Genomic DNA, 17,120 nt, shown 5'->3' with positions numbered 1-17,120 from the left:
CACCTTTCCCCGCTCCGTTCTCAGTGTAGGTGCTGGTCCCACCTCTATCAGATATGACCCCATTGTCTTTGATGGAAAAAACCCTTTAAAGGCTATGAACACCTTTTGGGGTCAACTTTTTTTTTATATTTCATTATAAGCTAAAATCATTTTTTCAATTGGTTTTCGTTCAAAATTGTCAGCCTCTTTCTCTGTACAGGGTTAAGATTTTCTATTAGCAAGCTCTGTGTTTACAATGCGTCTTGTCAGGAAGCTCAGCTGATGGCTCATGTGAAGCTTCTCTCTGGTCTCCTGACAGCTCATAAACACTCATTATAGCTCAGTTCATATCTTACTGATAACACTATGGCTTAAATAAGTGTTTATGTGTTAGGAATACAATATTTCCTTATGGAGAGCGCCTTAAACAGCATGAGGAGTCTTATAGGCCAGGCAATGCTTCTCTGGAATCTGGGAAGAAGTTATGCAAATGAACTCTTAACAACCTCTGTCTCTAATGCTACCAAATGTAAGACAGCTATCCTAAGTCAATGCTCGACCTTTTAAGATGCCTTGGGACATGACTTGGCTAATAATTAAGCCAGCATCTCATCTGCAGACAGCTGTTTCGGGTTGATTCCAGAGGAGCACTATCTGGCCTATAAGGCTCCTCACTCCATTTAGGGCTCTCTCCATAAGGAGATATTGTATTCGCCAAATCCTGACCTAGGCCTCTCTCCCAGTTAAGCCAGTACTCTCTGCTTGGCACTAATAAGGGGCAATCACCCCGAAACAGCTTTCTGCAGATGAGGTGCTGGCTTAATTATTATCCAAGTCATGTTTAAGGCCTCGTAAAAGTTGAGCATTGACTTATAGGATAGCTGCCTTACATCTGGGCAATGCTTGTTAAGAGCTTTTTTGCATACCTTCTTCTTATGAGCTGTGAGTAACTTAGAGACTAGGGTTTTTAGAGGACAGCAAAAGGAAAAATAATATATTCACAGCTAGGCTAAAACGTAACTTTTTATTTAAAAAATTTCAGCAGTTTTTGTCTTAACCGCCTCCGGACCGCCTAACGCAGGATCGCGTTCCGGAGGCGGCAGCTCCAGGCAGAGTCACGCATCTATGCGAGATTTCCTGTGAACGCGCGCACACAGGCGCGCGCGTTCACAGGATCGGAAGGTGAGCGAGTGGATCTACAGCCTGCCAGCGGCGATCGTTCGCTGGCAGGCTGTAGATGCGATTTTTTTTAACCCCTAACAGGTATATTAGACGCTGTTTTGATACCAGCGTCTAATATACCTGCTACCTGGTCCTCTGGTGGTCCCTTTTGCTTGGATCGACCACCAGAGGACACAGGCAGCCCTGTAATAAGTAGCACCAAACACCACTACACTACACCCCCCCCTGTCACTTTTTAACCCCTTATTAACCCCTGATCACCCCATATAGACTCCCTGAACACCCCCCTGTCATTAATCACCCCACTGTCATTGATCACCCCCCTGTAAGGCTCCATTCAGACGTCTGTATGTTTTTTACGGATCCACGGATACATGGATCGGATCCGCAAAACACATACGTATGTCTGAATGGAGCTTTACAGGGGGGTGATCAATGACAGGGGGGTGATCAGGGAGTCTATATGGGGTGATCACCCCCCTGTAAGGCTCCATTCAGACGTCTGTATGTGTTTTGCGGATCCGATCCATGTATCCGTGGATCCGTAAAAAAACATACCGACGTCTGAATAGAGCCTTACAGGAAGGTGATCAATGACAGGGGGGTGATCAGGGAGTCTATATGGGGTGATCACCCCCCTGTCATTGATCACCCCCCTGTCATTGATCACCCCCCTGTAAGGCTCCATTCAGACGTCGGTATGTTTTTTTACGGATCCACGGATACATGGATCGGATCCGCAAAACACATACAGACGTCTGAATGGAGCCTTAAAGGGGGGTGATCACCCCATATAGACTCCCTGATCACCCCCCTGTCATTGATCACCCCCCTGTAAGGCTCCATTCAGACGTCCGTATGTTTTTTACGGATACATGGATCGGATCCACAAAACACATACGGACGTCTGAATGGAGCCTTACAGAGGGGTGATCACCCCATATAGACTCCCTGATCACCCCCCTGTCATTGATCACCCCCCTGTAAGGCTCCATTCAGACGTCCGTATGTGTTTTGCGGATACGTGGATCCGCAAAACACGGACACCGCGGATCCGCAAAACACATACGGACGTCTGAATGGAGCCTTACAGGGGGGTGATCAATGACAGGGGGGGTGAAAACCACATATACACTCTCTGATCACCCCCCTGTCATTGATCACCCCCCTGTAAGGCTCCATTCAGACATTTTTTTGGCCCAAGTTAGCGGAAATTATTTATTTTTTTATTTTTATTTTTTCTTACAAAGTCTCATATTCCACTAACTTGTGTCAAAAAATAAAATCTCACATGAACACACCATACCCCTCACGGAATCCAAATGCGTAAAATTTTTTAGACATTTATATTCCAGACTTCTTCTCACGCTTTAGGGCCCCTAAAATGCCAGGGCAGTATAAATACCCGACATGTGACCCCATTTCGGAAAGAAGACACCCCAAGGTATTCCGTGAGGGGCATATTGAGTCCATGAAAGATTGAAATTTTTGTCCCAAGTTAGCGGAAAGGGAGACTTTGTGAGAAAAAACAAAAAAAACTAAATTTCCGCTAACTTGTGCCAAAAAAAAAATATTTCTATGAACTCGCCATGCCCCTCATTGAATACCTTGGGGTGTCTTCTTTCCAAAATTGGGTCACATGTGGGGTATTTATACTGCCCTGGCATTTTAGGGGCCCTAAAGCGTGAGAAGAAGTCTGGAATCCAAATGTCTAAAAATGCCCTCCTAAAAGGAATGTGGGCCCCTTTGCGCATCTAGGCTGCAAAAAAATGTCACACATGTGGTATCGCTGTACTCAGGAGAAGTTGGGGAATGTGTTTTGGGGTGTCATTTTACATATACCCATGCTGGGTGAGAGAAATGCCAACTTTGTATAAAAAAATGGGAAAAGTTGTCTCTTGCCGAGATATTTCTGTCACCCAGCATGGTTATATGTAAAAAGACACCCCAAAACACATTGCCCTACTTCTTCTGAGTACGGCGATACCAGATGTGTGACACTTTTTTGCAGCCTAGGTGGGCAAATGGGCCCACATTCCAAAGAGCACCTTTCGGATTTCACAGGGCATTTTTTACAGATTTTGATTTCAAACTACTTCTCACACATTAGGGCCCCTAGAATGCCAGGGCAGTATAACTACCCCACAAGTGACCCCATTTTGGAAAGAGACACCCCAAGGTATTTCGTGATGGGCATAGTGAGTTCATGGAAGTTTTTATTTTTTGTCACAAGTTAGTGGAATATGAGACTTTGTATGAAAAAAAAAAAATCATCATTTTCCGCTAACTTGTGACAAAAAATAAAAAGTACTATGAACTCACTATGCCCATCAGCGAATACCTTAGGGTGTCTACTTTCCGAAATAGGGTCATTTGTGGGGTGTTTGTACTGTCTGGCCATTGTAGAACCTCAGGAAACATGACAGGTGCTCAGAAAGTCAGAGCTGCTACAAAAAGCGGAAATTCACATTTTTGTACCATAGTTTGTAAACGCTATAACTTTTACCCTAACCATTTTTTTTTTTGCCCAAACATTTTTTTTTTTTATCAAAGACATGTAGAACAATAAATTAGAGAAAAATTTATATATGGATCTCGTTTTTTTTTTTTACATTTTACAACTGAAAGTGAAAAATGTCTTTTTTGCAAAAATTTCGTTAAATTTCGATTAATAACAAAAAAAGTTAAAATGTCAGCAGCAATGAAATACCACCAAATGAAAGCTCTATTAGTGAGAAGAAAAGGAGGTAAAATTCATTTGGGTGGTAAGTTGCATGACCGAGCAATAAACGGTGAAAGTAGGGTAGGTCAGAAGTGTAAAAAGTGGCCTGGTCATTAAGGGTGTTTAAGCTAGGGGGGCTGAAGTGGTTAAAGACCCATTAAAAATGATTTTTTTAAGCCAGAATGAGTAAAATGCATAAAAAAAATAAAAAAAAGGCCCATAAAGGCCGAAGTTTTACAGCACAGCGGATTATATTTTCCGTCAGCTTTGCGCTATTCTTCAATCGACAGTTGGCCAGTAAGTCTGCCATTCCAGCCGACTTTACGCTTATATGTTTGGCCACATTAACTTTATAAGACCTATCCGGGTGTAAGTTTTTCCCTTTCCCTGTGTTTCCCGTTGCGCCCTGCAACTTTTTAATGTACTTGCACTACCTTTTATATCTTGCTCTGGAGATGGGGAGAGTGGTAACATGGCTGCGCCCTCTGTGGAGACTGTAAATCCTCTGACATCGCGACCAGGTCTCCCATGACCCCCTTTGTCAGAATCCCCATCCGAATGGTCATGATGTCAGACCCGTGTCATTTTGGAATGGGCTGGTCGATGCTCTCAATCCACAAGCAGGCTAGTTGGAGTCTACTGCTTGTCATATTGAGGCAGGGGGAGAGGAAACATTAGGAGGAGACAGTAAGAAGATGATGGAGGGTGTACTGTAGTGGGTGAAGTTTTTGGGGGGCGAGTGAAGGGTGCAGTAGGCGTTTACATGTCTGGCTGATCTTGCAGCACAGAGCACTATTGGAAGTGTTGTGGCTGCTGCTCATCTACGTCCACAACCTGGATGTTTAGGTTATAAACAATGGAGCAGAGCAGGAGCAAAGAGACTGAAGAGAAGACTCAGGAAAAGTTGACAGGTACACCATTATGCTCTGTAGGAGACTAGACGAGGTGTACACAATAGAATAGCTTTTTTTAGGATCCCGCACAACGCATTTAAAGAGAACCTGTAACCTCCCCTGGCATGTCAAGTACCATGTAGTGGAGCATCTAGTCTCATAACCCCGTTCTTCTAATTGTTTATTATTCCTTCTAGAAGTTATGAATGAATTTCCAGCAGTCTGCAATCAAGGTCCAGTTGGGGGGTGTCCTGCACAGTCTGACACTGGAAGCATTTGATTGGATAGTGTCAGACTGTTCAGGGACACCCCCCCCCAACTGGTAATACCCAGATGGACCTTTCAATTAATTCATAACTTCTAGAAGGAGTAATAAACAAATGCTACAACAGAATTATATAGATTAGATGTTCCAGAATGGTTATTACATGGACAATGCAGGTAGTTACCGAAACAGACATGTCAGGAGAGGTGACAGCTCCTCTTTATTACCTGCAGATAAGCTACAGATGTCTGATCAGTTAGGGTGGGCGAGCATCAGTGGAAGAAGCAAGCTTGCTATTCTCTCTTCATTTTCCATAGAGCTAAATGGAGTCAGTTGTGCACACCTCGCCGTTCTTCATCGTGCGTGGTCACCATCCTATACAGTCTGCCTCTCAAGGTAGAAAGGTGATCTGGGAACCACTACTGTACATATACCATAGATGTCAGATCCCATGTGTTTACTTGATCTTTACTTCACATCCTAGATGTGTATAGAAAGCAGGGGTGCACCACCAATGAGGCCTCAGGCAGCACCCGGTAGGAGCAAGAGAGGGCAGCGGAAGGGCCATGGGCAATGAGTGCTCTCATTGTGGCAAAGGGGTTAGGTTAAGAAATTGGCATGGGGGGGACACGCCGTTTTAGTTTTCGTCTCAGGCAGCAGAAAGGCTAGGTGCACCCCTGATGGAAAGTACCCATTACATCATGCTGAGTGGTCAATTTTATATCGGCTTAGTCCGATCACCAGTTTCTGGAGGTCAGCGCACTGATGATTCATTGACATAATCCACTCCATATTCTTGATAGTGGTGACAGGAGTTTTCCGAGATAATAAAAAAAAAAACATGGTATAGTCACTTTCTCCAGCGCCATTCTCTGCAGCACTTCTCTTGCCGCTATTTGTTTACAAATATCACAGGTGACGTGTTGGGATACGGTCTACCGCTGAGGCCAGGTATTGACTGCAGCAGTCACCTGCTGTATCCCGGTACGTCTCCTCTGCTATTTGTATACAAATGTCAGCTGTAGAACTGAACCTGCGCTGCACAGAACAGTGCTGGAGAAAGGGGGGGGGGGGGGGGAAAAAAGATTTTTTTTATTTTTTATTTTAAGGCATTTTAGAGTTTGTCAGAGATTTTTAATTATCTTGGATACCTCCTTTAATTAGTGTACATAACACAGTTGTTGCTGCTCAGTGTTCTGTAAACTTGGTGGTGCATTCAGAGCTTTTTCACCTGGCAGTCATTGGTCAATGACATCTGTTGGGGAGTTTAAAGGGGTCATCCAGAATATAAAAAGTATTTTGTAAAATTTGTTTTATTTTTTTAAAGATAAATTAAAAAACAATACTCACTTGTTTAATGTCCCGCAGCTTTGGTGGCCTTTGCCGGTCTCTGTTTACTTCCATGCAGCTGATCATGTGCCATCTACCCATGTGACAGTTGCATCCACTCACTGCAGTTCTGTGCCCCACATACAGACAAGACTGCTAAGTGATTGGCTGCAGCGGTCACAGTTTTTTATTTATTTTTTATTTTAACTGATGTAAGATTTATTAAAATTTGTTCGAAAACTGTTTTTTTTTGTTTGTTTTTTTAGAAAATTGCTGGAAGATTTTTTTTTGACTGAGATTATTTTATATTTTTAAGATTGTGTTGCTTCCTCATATTAGGTGAAATAGTTACATGAAAGGTTATGCTGACCATTTATATTTAGTTAAAGCCTTTAGTGGTCAGATGTTGGCTGTGAAGCGTGCGGCCGTTATGGAAAATTACATAATCTCCCAGGTGTTGCCTTTCATGTGGCTTTTTTCCACATTAACTTTAATGAAGAAAACATGAAAAAATACATGTAAAATGAATGCACTTTTCTTCTTTTTGCAGAGGATTTAAAGAGAGCGAAATGAACCTAATCCTCCATTTTTGAGTCGTCTTGGTTGGAATGTTTGGTCGTGTGCTGCCATAGTAAATCTCTGTGACACTGTGACCTCAGTGTTTAGATTTGAAGTGAAAAGGCAAATCTTATTAGCAAGTCTCACACTCCGACCTCCTCTCCTTGCCTCATGGCTGCAAGGAAATATATAAGAAAATAGACGAGGAGATTAATTCTGGAGTCACTCATTAACCATTAACATGCTTTCACATGAAATCACACGTCTTGAATATTCAAGGAAAAATAGTGAATGTGTAACGAGGTTATATAAGGGACCGCCAAGTGAATAAGTAACAGGTGAACCGCTATTAGGCTGAAAACACTCAGGTATTTTGTGGCATATTTTGCAAATGCGGTTTTTGCGGTAAAGAGTTTATGGAAAATATGAAATGCAGGGTGACGAGCTGTTTTTGTCCAGTGCTGTTATGTTTTCTTATAATTAATGGCTTTTTTGTCTCTCTGCTATATTTTTTTCATAGCATATTGAAGCTTTGGGCTCTTTTTTCTGGTGTTTTTCCTTCTGCCTTCAACGCGATGGAAAAAATGGCATCTTTTCAATGCGAAAAATTAGCAGACCAGATTTATCTGGCCCTTAGGCCTCTGTCACACAAGTGATACAGATGGTGTCAGGATCTGTTCAGGGAAAAATTTATGGTTTTGCACAGAAATTCAATAACGTTTTTCTGCGATTGTGTTTAGTGTTTGCGGTTTTTCCATCGGGATTGTATTCGGATTGCTTGCCATAGACCTCTTTCAAATGAGCGAGTTTTCCATCCGGATGAGTACAGGAAGAGAACACATAGTATCCGGACTGAATCCTTACCCATTCATTTCCATGTGTCTGTGCACGTTTCTCACGCCTCATCTCTGCGTTCAGGAAAAATCACAGCATCTTCTATTTTGTGCGGTTTTGCACGCAGCCCTGGATCCATAGAAGTGAATGAGGCTTGAATGAAGAATACTCCGTGTCGTCCTTCAACTGCTTCCTCACTTGTGATAGGCAGAGCATGGACACAGCCCCTGAGCTGTGATAGGCAGAGCGTGGACACGGCCCCTGAGCTGTGATAGGCAGAGCATGGACACGGCCCCTGAGCTGTGATAGGCAGAGCATGGACACGGCCCCTGAGCTGTGATAGGCAGAGCATGGACACGGCCCCTGAGCTGTGATAGGCAGAGCATGGACACGGCCCCTGAGCTGTGATAGGCAGAGCATGGACACGGCCCCTGAGCTGTGATAGGCAGAGCATGGACACGGCCCCTGAGCTGTGATAGGCAGAGCATGGACACGGCCCCTGAGCTGTGATAGGCAGAGCATGGACACGGGCCCTGAGCTGTGATAGGCAGAGCATGGACACGGCCCCTGAGCTGTGATAGGCAGAGCATGGACACGGCCCCTGAGCTGTGATAGGCAGAGCATGGACACGCCCCCTGAGCTGTGATAAGCAGAGCATGGACACGCCCCCTGACCTGCAGCAGAAAAGACACTCCCCTTGAGCTGTCAGCTTGATATAAATCTAGCAGAGCAATGAATGGGGAGATCTCTGGATCCATGTTGGGTACAGGGCTGGTTCTAGCTTTGTTAGAAAGAGACTCATGTACTATATGATGTCTGATTTTCATTTTTTACATTAGTCATGGGATAACCCCATTAAATAATTATCGTTGACTGTGTTCAGACAGGGTCTAATCATTTTGCCTGTTTGCAAAAGGTCACACGATTCACGTTTAAATTACAGCAATTCATTAACCCCTTAAGGACCCATGACGTACATGTACGTCATTTCTTTGCGGGACTTAAAGACCCGTGACGTACATGTACTTCATAGGGATCGGGCAGGTGCAGGAGCTGCGCCCGCCCGATCCGCAGCAGGGGTCTGGCAGTCACTGATAGCTGGACCCCTGCTGCATGCGCCAGCATCGGTGAAATCACATTAACCTTTCATGTGCTACGGTCAGCGCTGACCGCGGCACGTGCGATGTCGGGCGGGGATCGGCGCTGCCTTCGGGTCCCCGTGCTGCTGTGACGGGGACCCAATGGAATGGAAGGCAGCGCAATGCCTTCCTTAGGCATCGGGGCTGCCTTCCGGTGGAGAGCATGTGAGATCCAGCCCCCTGGATCTCACAGGCAGGAAGCTGTATGAGTAAGGCTACTTTCACACTTGCGTTCGGGGTTCCGCTTGTGAGTTCCGTTTGAAGGCTCCCACAAGCGGCCCCGAACGGATCCGTACAGCCCCAATGCATTCTGAGTGGATAAGGATCCGCTCAGAATGCATCAGTATGGCTCCGTTCCGCCTCCGTTCCGCTCAGCAGGCGGACACCCGAACGCAGCTCCAGACTTACAATGTAAGTCAATGGGGACGGATCCGTTTGACGTTGACACAATATGGTGCAATTTCAAACGGATCCGTCCCCCATTGACTTTCAATGCAAAGTCAGGACGAAATATAATGCAGACGGATCCGTTCTGAACGGATACCATCGTTTGCATTATGGGAGCGGATCCGTCTGTGCAGACACCAGATGGATCCGCTCCGAACGCAAGTGTGAAAGTAGCCTAATTAATTTTATTTTATTTTATGCATTTTATATAGCGCTACTATATTCCGCAGCGCTTTACAGACATTATCATCCAATACACACTGTATTACTCATACAGCCAATGCATTCCAATACAGAAGTATTGGAATGCATTGTAAAGGGTATCAGACACCCAAAAGTTGAAGTCCCAAAGTGGGACAAAAAATAAAGTGAAAAAAAAGTTTTAAAAATAAAGTTTTCCCCCCCAAAAATTAAAAGTTTCAATAAAATAAAAGTCATTGTCCCTGAATAAAGTAAAAATTTGTAAAAAAAAAAAGGGGAAAAAAAATATTTGACATATTAGGTATCGCCGTGTCCGTATTGACCGGCTCTATAAACATATCACATGACCTAACCCCTCAGATGAACAACGTAAAAATAAAAACTGTGCTAAATACACAATTTTTTTGTCACCTTAGGTTACTTTCACACTAGCGTTTTTCTTTTCCGGCGCTGAGTTCCGTCCTAGGGGCTCAAATCCGGAAAAGAACTGATCAGTTTTATCCCTATGCATTCTGAATGGAGAGCAATCCGTTCAGGATGTCTTCAGTTCAGTCTTTTTTACTGATCAGGCTTTTCAGAAAACCGTAGCATGTTGTATTTTTACCTCCGGAACACACTGACTGAACGCCGGCATTTTTCCCATTGACTTGCATTAAAGGGACTCTGTCACCACTTTCTAACCCCCCCTTTTAAAAGTATTGTTCTCTCCATGGCGCCCTTGTGATTACCGTCTCGTTTTGATAAAAATACCTTTTATCTAACCTGTCAATCTTGTGGATAAGGTGCCCAGGGCGTTTCTGAAGCTGCCGCCCGCCGCCGCCGCCGTTGGTGCCCAGCTCCTCCCCGATCCTTTCAGCGCCGCCTGAATGTAAAGAAATCCGCCTCCGGCTCTCGCTCAGTGCCCCCTCCTCCTTTTCAAAGATCCCGCGCGTGCGCACAGGCCTGTGCCTGATGCGCCCGTGCGGACATTTAGAATCAGCCTCATTGAGCGAAGTGCGCATGCGCGCACTTCGCTTAACCTCCTCATAAGACGAGCACTGCAGCCAGCCACTCAGAGCCTGCCAAGCGCTGTCTGGAGCCGCAGGCTCTGAGTGGCTGGCTGCAGTGCTCGTCTTATGAGGAGGTTGAGCGAAGTGCGCGCATGCGCACTTCGCTCAATGAGGCTGATTCTAAATGTCCGCACGGGCGCATCAGGCACAGGCCTGTGCGCACGCGCGGGATCTTTGAAAAGGAGGAGGGGGCACTGAGCGAGAGCCGGAGGCGGATTTCTTTACATTCAGGCGGCGCTGAAAGGATCGGGGAGGAGCTGGGCACCAACGGCGGCGGCGGCGGCGGGCGGCAGCTTCAGACCTTCAGAAACGCCCTGGGCACCTTATCCACAAGATTGACAGGTTAGATAAAAGGTATTTTTATCAAAACGAGACGGCGAATTTATGTTATAACAACACCTTTGTAATCACAAGGGCGCCATGGAGAGAACATTACTTTTAAAAGGGGGGGTTAGAAAGTGGTGACAGAGTCCCTTTAATGCCGGATCCGACGCCGTGTGTTCCGTCAAACCGGATCCGGCTTTTGCATGTTAAACCAGAAAAATGTGTCCATAAATGGCGGATCCGTTTTTTCCAATGCATTTTTTCATTCTGATCAGGATTCTGATCAGGATTCAAATGTAATCCGTTTTCACACGTTTTTTTCCGGATCCGGCGGGCAGTTCCGGCTAGTGTGAAAGTACCCTTACATCACTAAAAGTACAACACCAACGGATCAAAAAGGCGTATGCCTGCCAAAATAGTACTAATCGAACAGTCACCTCATCCCTCATAAAATTAGCTCCTACCTAAGGGCTCTTTCACACCTGCGTTATTGTCTTCCGGCATAGAGTTCCGTCGTCGGGGCTCTATGCCGGAAGAATCCTGATCAGGATTATCCTAATGCATTCTGAATGGAGTGAAATCCGTTCAGGATGCATCAGGATGTCTTCAGTTCCGGAACGGAACGTTTTTTGGCCGGAGAAAATACCGCAGCATGCTGCGCTTTTTGCTCCGGCCAAAAATCCGGAACACTTGCCGCAATGCCGGATCCGGAATTAATGCCCATTGAAAGGCATTGATCCGGATCCGGCCTTAAGCTAAACGTCGTTTCGGCGCATTGCCGGAGCCGACATTTAGCTTTTTCTGAATGGTTACCATGGCTGCCGGGACGCTAAAGTCCTGGCAGCCATGGTAAAGTGGAGCGGGAGAACAGCATACTTACCGTCCGTGCGGCTCCCCTGGCGCTCCAGAGTGACGTCAGGGCGCCCCAAGCGCATGGATCATGTGATCGCATTGGACACGTCATCCATGCGCATGGGGCGCTCTGACGTCATTCTGGAGCGCCCCGGAAGCCGCACGGACTGTAAGTATACCGCTCCCCGCTCCTGCTATGGCAGCCAGGACTTTAATAGCGTCCTGGGTGCCATAGTAACACTGAAAGCATTTTGAAGACGGTTCCGTCTTCAAATGCTTTCAGTACACTTGCGTTTTTCCGGATCCGGAGTGTAATTCCGGCAAGTGGAGTACATACCGGATCCGGACAACGCAAGTGTGAAAGAGGCCTAAGACAATCGCCCCAAAAATAAAAATAACTATGGCTCAGAATATGGAGACACTAAAACAACTTTTTTTTTTTTGTTTTAAAAATCCTGTTATTGTGTAAAACTTAAGTAAATAAAAAAAGTATACATATTAGGTATCGTCGCATCCGTAAGAACCTGCTGTATAAAAATATCACATGACCTAACCCCTCAGTTGAACACCGTAAAAAAAATTAAATAAAAACTGTGTAAAAAAAAAGCCATTTTTTGTCACCTTACATTACAAAAAGTGTAATAGCAAGCGATCAAAAAGTCATATGCACCCCAAAATAGTGCCAATAAATCCGTCATCTCATCTGGCAAAAATCATACCCTACCTAAGATAATCGCCCAAAAACTGAAAAAACTATGGCTCTCAGACTATGGAGACACTAAAACATGATTTTTTTTTTGTTTTAAAAATGAAATACCATTGTGTAAAACTTACATAAATAAATAAAGTAGACATATTTGGTATTGTCGCATCTGTGACAACCTGCTCTATAAAAAATAACACATGATCTAACCTGTCAGATGAATGTTGTAAATAACAAAAACGGTGCCAAAACAGCTATTTCTTGTTACCTTGCCTCACAGAAAAGTGTAATATAGAGCAACCAAAATCATTTGTACCCTAAAATATTACCAACAAAACTGCCATCTTATCCTGTAGTTTCCAAAATGGGGTCACTTTTTTGGAGTTTCTACTCTAGGGGTGCATCAGGGAGGCTTCAAATGGGACATGGTGTCAAAAAACCAGTCCAGCAAAATCTGCCTTCCAAAAACCATATGGCGTTCCTTTCCTTCTGCGCCCTGCCGTGTGCCCATACAGCAGTTTACGACCACATATGGGGTGTTTCTGTAAACTACAGAATCAGGGCCATAAATCTTGAGTTTTGTTTGGCTGTTAACCCTTGCTTTGTAACTGGAAAAAATGGATTAAAATGGAAAATCTGCCAAAAAAGTGAAATTCAGAAATTTCATCTCTATTTTCCATTAATTTTTGTTGAACACCTAAAGGGTAAGCAAAGTTTGTAAAATAAGTTTTGAATACCTTGAGGGGTGTAGTTTGTAAAATGGGGTCATTTTGGGTTTTTTTCTATTATGCAAGCCTCACAAAGTGACTTCAGACCTATACTGGTCCTGAAAAAGTGGGTTTTACAAATTTCTGAAAAATTTCAAGTTTTGCTTATAAACTTCTAAGCCTTCTAACGTTCCCAAAAAATAAAATGGTATTCACAAAATGATCTAAATATGAAGTAGACATATGGGGAATGTAAAGTAATAACTATTTTTGGAGGTATTACTATCTATTATAAAAGTAGAGAAATAGAAATTTGGAATATTTTTATAAATAAAAAATTGCATTTTTTTGGACAAAATTTTACCGCTGTCATGAAGTACAATACGTGACGAGAAAACAGTCTCAGAATGGCCTGGATAAGTAAAAGCGGTTTAAAGTTATCACCACATGAAGTGGCACATGTCCGATTTGCAAAAAATGGCCGGGTTAAAGGACGACACTGAGCATATACGGCAATCTCAGCGAGCAGGACAAAGAAATAAGGAAAAAAAAAAACACTAGGTGGCGCTATACAGATACATTTTCTTGAATAGCTCACTGGCTATGCGAAGTTTTTAATTACATGCAATTACAAAACTATTCAGATCCAGGTGGTGGTTTGAAAACCATAGAATATTTTTCGTGGGACCACCCCTTTAAGTATTAAATGATAATTTACTTGTTCACATCAACAATTTCACAAACATTGAATGAGGGTTTTTAGTAAAGTCGTTCACTCGCTACATACACTCACATTACACCATGAAGCGTAACAATTATCTGCTTGACTGACTAAATGAGCCCTTTGTAACATGGATATTCTTCCCAATGGTCTACCTCCCTAAACTCAGAGATTGTTCCTAAAGGGGCGCTCATAGATTAACAAAAAAAGATCTGCTTTATTAGCAGAAACCGTGCCACATCTGTCCATGGGCTGTGTCTGGTATAGTTACCCTCAATACTTATGGAATATAACCCCTGCCCCAAAATGCCCAGGAAAGGCCCTCAAACTACCCACTTTGGCGGTAATTTGAAACTACCTGCCCCTTTATCATTTCTCCCTGCTGCTTTCCTGAAACTGTTGGCAACTATTGTCCAGTATTGCACCTCCTCTCCTTTCAAGTGAATACGGGTGAACTGCAGTACCAGGCACGGCCTACGGGCGGACGTGGCGCATTTCAGATTAAAGAAAAAAATAATATATTTTTCTTTTAATCTTCAACAGCCTCTTTAGTAATCCTGTTATAAATTTAAAAACAAAACTTGAAAACTTGTGTAATCACTTTCTGTCAGGGTCTATTTTTCATAATTTTTTATTTTCTTTTTCCAAATCAGTGTCAATTTTTTATTTCCAGGCTGTCAACTCAGTACATCTTCGGAAACGTCATGTTCCTTTTATTGCTTTGACCTTTCAGTGGATTACATCCAGACCAAGGCTTAACCTGACATGAACAGAAATATCTCAGTATGAACATCTTCCTTTGAATTTAAAGAGGACCTTTCCCCAGGATACATGTATTGAAATAGTTATATTACCTTACAGTGCGGCCCCCACTGATGTCTTGCCGCTTTTTTTTTTCCTTTAAAGGACCCCCCCCCTTTCATCCACTGTGGTCCCCGTATCATTTAGCGCGTCATATGCTAATGAGGCTACTCGGTTATACTAGTCGTGGACTTGAATTTGTCCTGGGCGCGGTTATCTTCTCCCTGGCTTTGAGAGCATCTAATCAGAACGCCCCGCTCTTAGCCAGGGAGAAGGAGCTCAAGTTCTCGCGGGAGGAGGAGCTGTGATTCTCGTGAAAACTTTAGCTCCTTCTCCCTGGCGAAGAGCGGGGCGCTCTGATTGGATGCGCTCGCAGCCAGGGAGAAGATAACCACGCCCAGGACAAATTCAAGTCCACGCCTAGTTGAACCGAATGGCCTCATTAGCATATGAGGCGCCAAAACAAACGGGGACCACAGCGGACGAAGGGGGGGGGTCCTTTGAAAAAAAAGCAAAAAAAAAGCGGAAAGTCATCAGTGGGGGCCGCACTGTAAGGTAACATAACTATTTCAATGCATGTATCCTGGTGAAAGGTCCTCTAAGTTTGTTATGTATTTCTGTTATTGCTTTATTTCGAGGGATTGTTCAGGTTGTTCAAAAAAGTGCCCAAGGGGGAGTTGTGATAAAGCTATAAAAGAAGCATTGCTCCCCCTATTGTTCCAGCACCGCCACTCTGATCCTCCCCAATGGTCTAGGTTTATCTGACTGCAGCGGTGACATGTCTGTATACCAACCTGACCTCAGCAGCCCCATACTGTATACCGCGGTGATTGAGCGGTGTGCAGGAGCGGAGCAACGGTGTTGGAATGGTGGTGGAATAAATGGGTTAGTAATGCTTATATTGCTCATTTTATCGTTTTATCCCCCCCACTCCCCTATGGGAAATTTTTATTGCTCAGCTCAGGCAACCCATTTAAAGGTAAGACCCGTTTGCAGAACGGACATACGGATGCAGATAGCACAGATATGAGCCATGTGCTTTCTACCTCTATATGTCCTTTCCGCAAAAAGATAGATCACGTCAAAATGTGGAGCGTGGACCCATTGACTTCAGAATGCAGATGCAACACGGACTGTATCTGTATTTTGCACATCCGCAATTTGAGGACTGCAAAATACATACGGTCGTGTGCATGAGGCCTAAGTTGTGAAGCTTTGTCAGGCGTCCCATGTACTTTCAATTGCGGACTGCATTTGTTGTGTTCACAGATATAGCAGAGCGTGTCATCGGGCACTCTGGATTGTAGTTTAGCTTATTGGGAGTTTTGTGTTTTTTTCAAACTCTTTAAACTGCAGGAGGACATTTTCTTCAACATTATTATGACAAATTCAGCTCTGCTACATCTGTAAATCTACATTTAAAAAAGAGACAACTTTTCTGAAATACATGGAATGCTAAAATGATGATCCTCCTAGACCTTTTTTTTTAGCTAGACTAGCCTTTATTTTGGGTTAGCACGGTGTCTCATTGGTTAGTGCGGGTCGGATGCGGACCCATTCACTTCAATTGGGCCACAATAGATGTGGACAGCACACAGTGTGCTCTCTGCATCCGTATGTCCCTTCCGTTTTACGGACAAGGATAGGACTGTTCTATAGTGGTCAAGACGTTCCATTCTGCAAAATGTGGGACGCATGTGGCCGGTATCCTGTTTTGCGGGTCTGCAGTTTGCGGTAGTGTGCGCGAGTCCTGAGCTCAGATCCAACCCCTGACGATATCTGCATGGAGTTTGTATTTTCTGTTTGCTTGGGTTCCTCCTACACCTCCAAAATCACATTGAAAGTTTAATTGGCTTCCCATGAAACACCATTACTGTGTATCTTGGACAGGGAATATAGATTACGAGAGTCTGTGTACAGCTCTGCTACATAATCAATAAGAATACATGGTGTAAATAATAAAATAATTATATTGTATACCACCCCTTCCTTCCCTTCTGCTGCATTTCAGTAATGTCTCGTGTCGCATAAAACTAGGTGACTGCTCAAAAATGAAAATTTGGAGACCGTTTCCTTTGTGTCCCGTCATTAGAAATATTCTCATATCTTGGGAAATGCAGTTCTGTTTGAGCTTTGCACTTGACTTCATTTATTGTTTTGTCCTAATAATTGTAATTGTTTTGTAACAGGAAAACTATGGACCAGAAGTATGAAGGTGGCCTACAATATACTGCATAAACTGGGAACTAAGCAGGAGCCGATGGTCAGGCCTGGAGACAGGGTAAAGCTGTGTACTGTGCTGGGGACCACAAGGTCTTCATGTTGTCTGTGCGTCTTCTCTTTCTGCTTCGTGTTATTACTAAATAAGGAGCTCCTAAATCAAAGGTTATAACTGGTAACCCAACAGATACAGT

At 43.9% G+C, this 17,120-nt stretch overlaps 1 protein-coding gene across 7 annotated transcripts in view; it reads left to right on the top strand.

Annotated features, from left to right (window-relative positions):
* DIP2C (disco interacting protein 2 homolog C) overlaps positions 1 to 17,120 on the top strand; it is a 442,508-nt gene that overhangs the window by 263,698 nt on the left and 161,690 nt on the right. For all 7 annotated transcript variants that reach the window (XM_040434209.1, XM_040434208.1, XM_040434211.1 and 4 more), the window contains one exon: positions 16,896 to 16,987. In XM_040434209.1, the coding sequence (XP_040290143.1) occupies positions 16,896 to 16,987 (92 nt within the window). The remainder of the gene's footprint in view (positions 1 to 16,895; positions 16,988 to 17,120) is intronic.

This window comes from Bufo bufo, chromosome 5, assembly GCF_905171765.1.
Source record: "Bufo bufo chromosome 5, aBufBuf1.1, whole genome shotgun sequence".
In the NCBI taxonomy this organism is placed as follows: Eukaryota; Metazoa; Chordata; class Amphibia; order Anura; family Bufonidae; genus Bufo; species Bufo bufo.
Note: the sequence above shows the minus strand (reverse complement) of the source record. Positions and strands in the feature narration are given on the sequence as shown.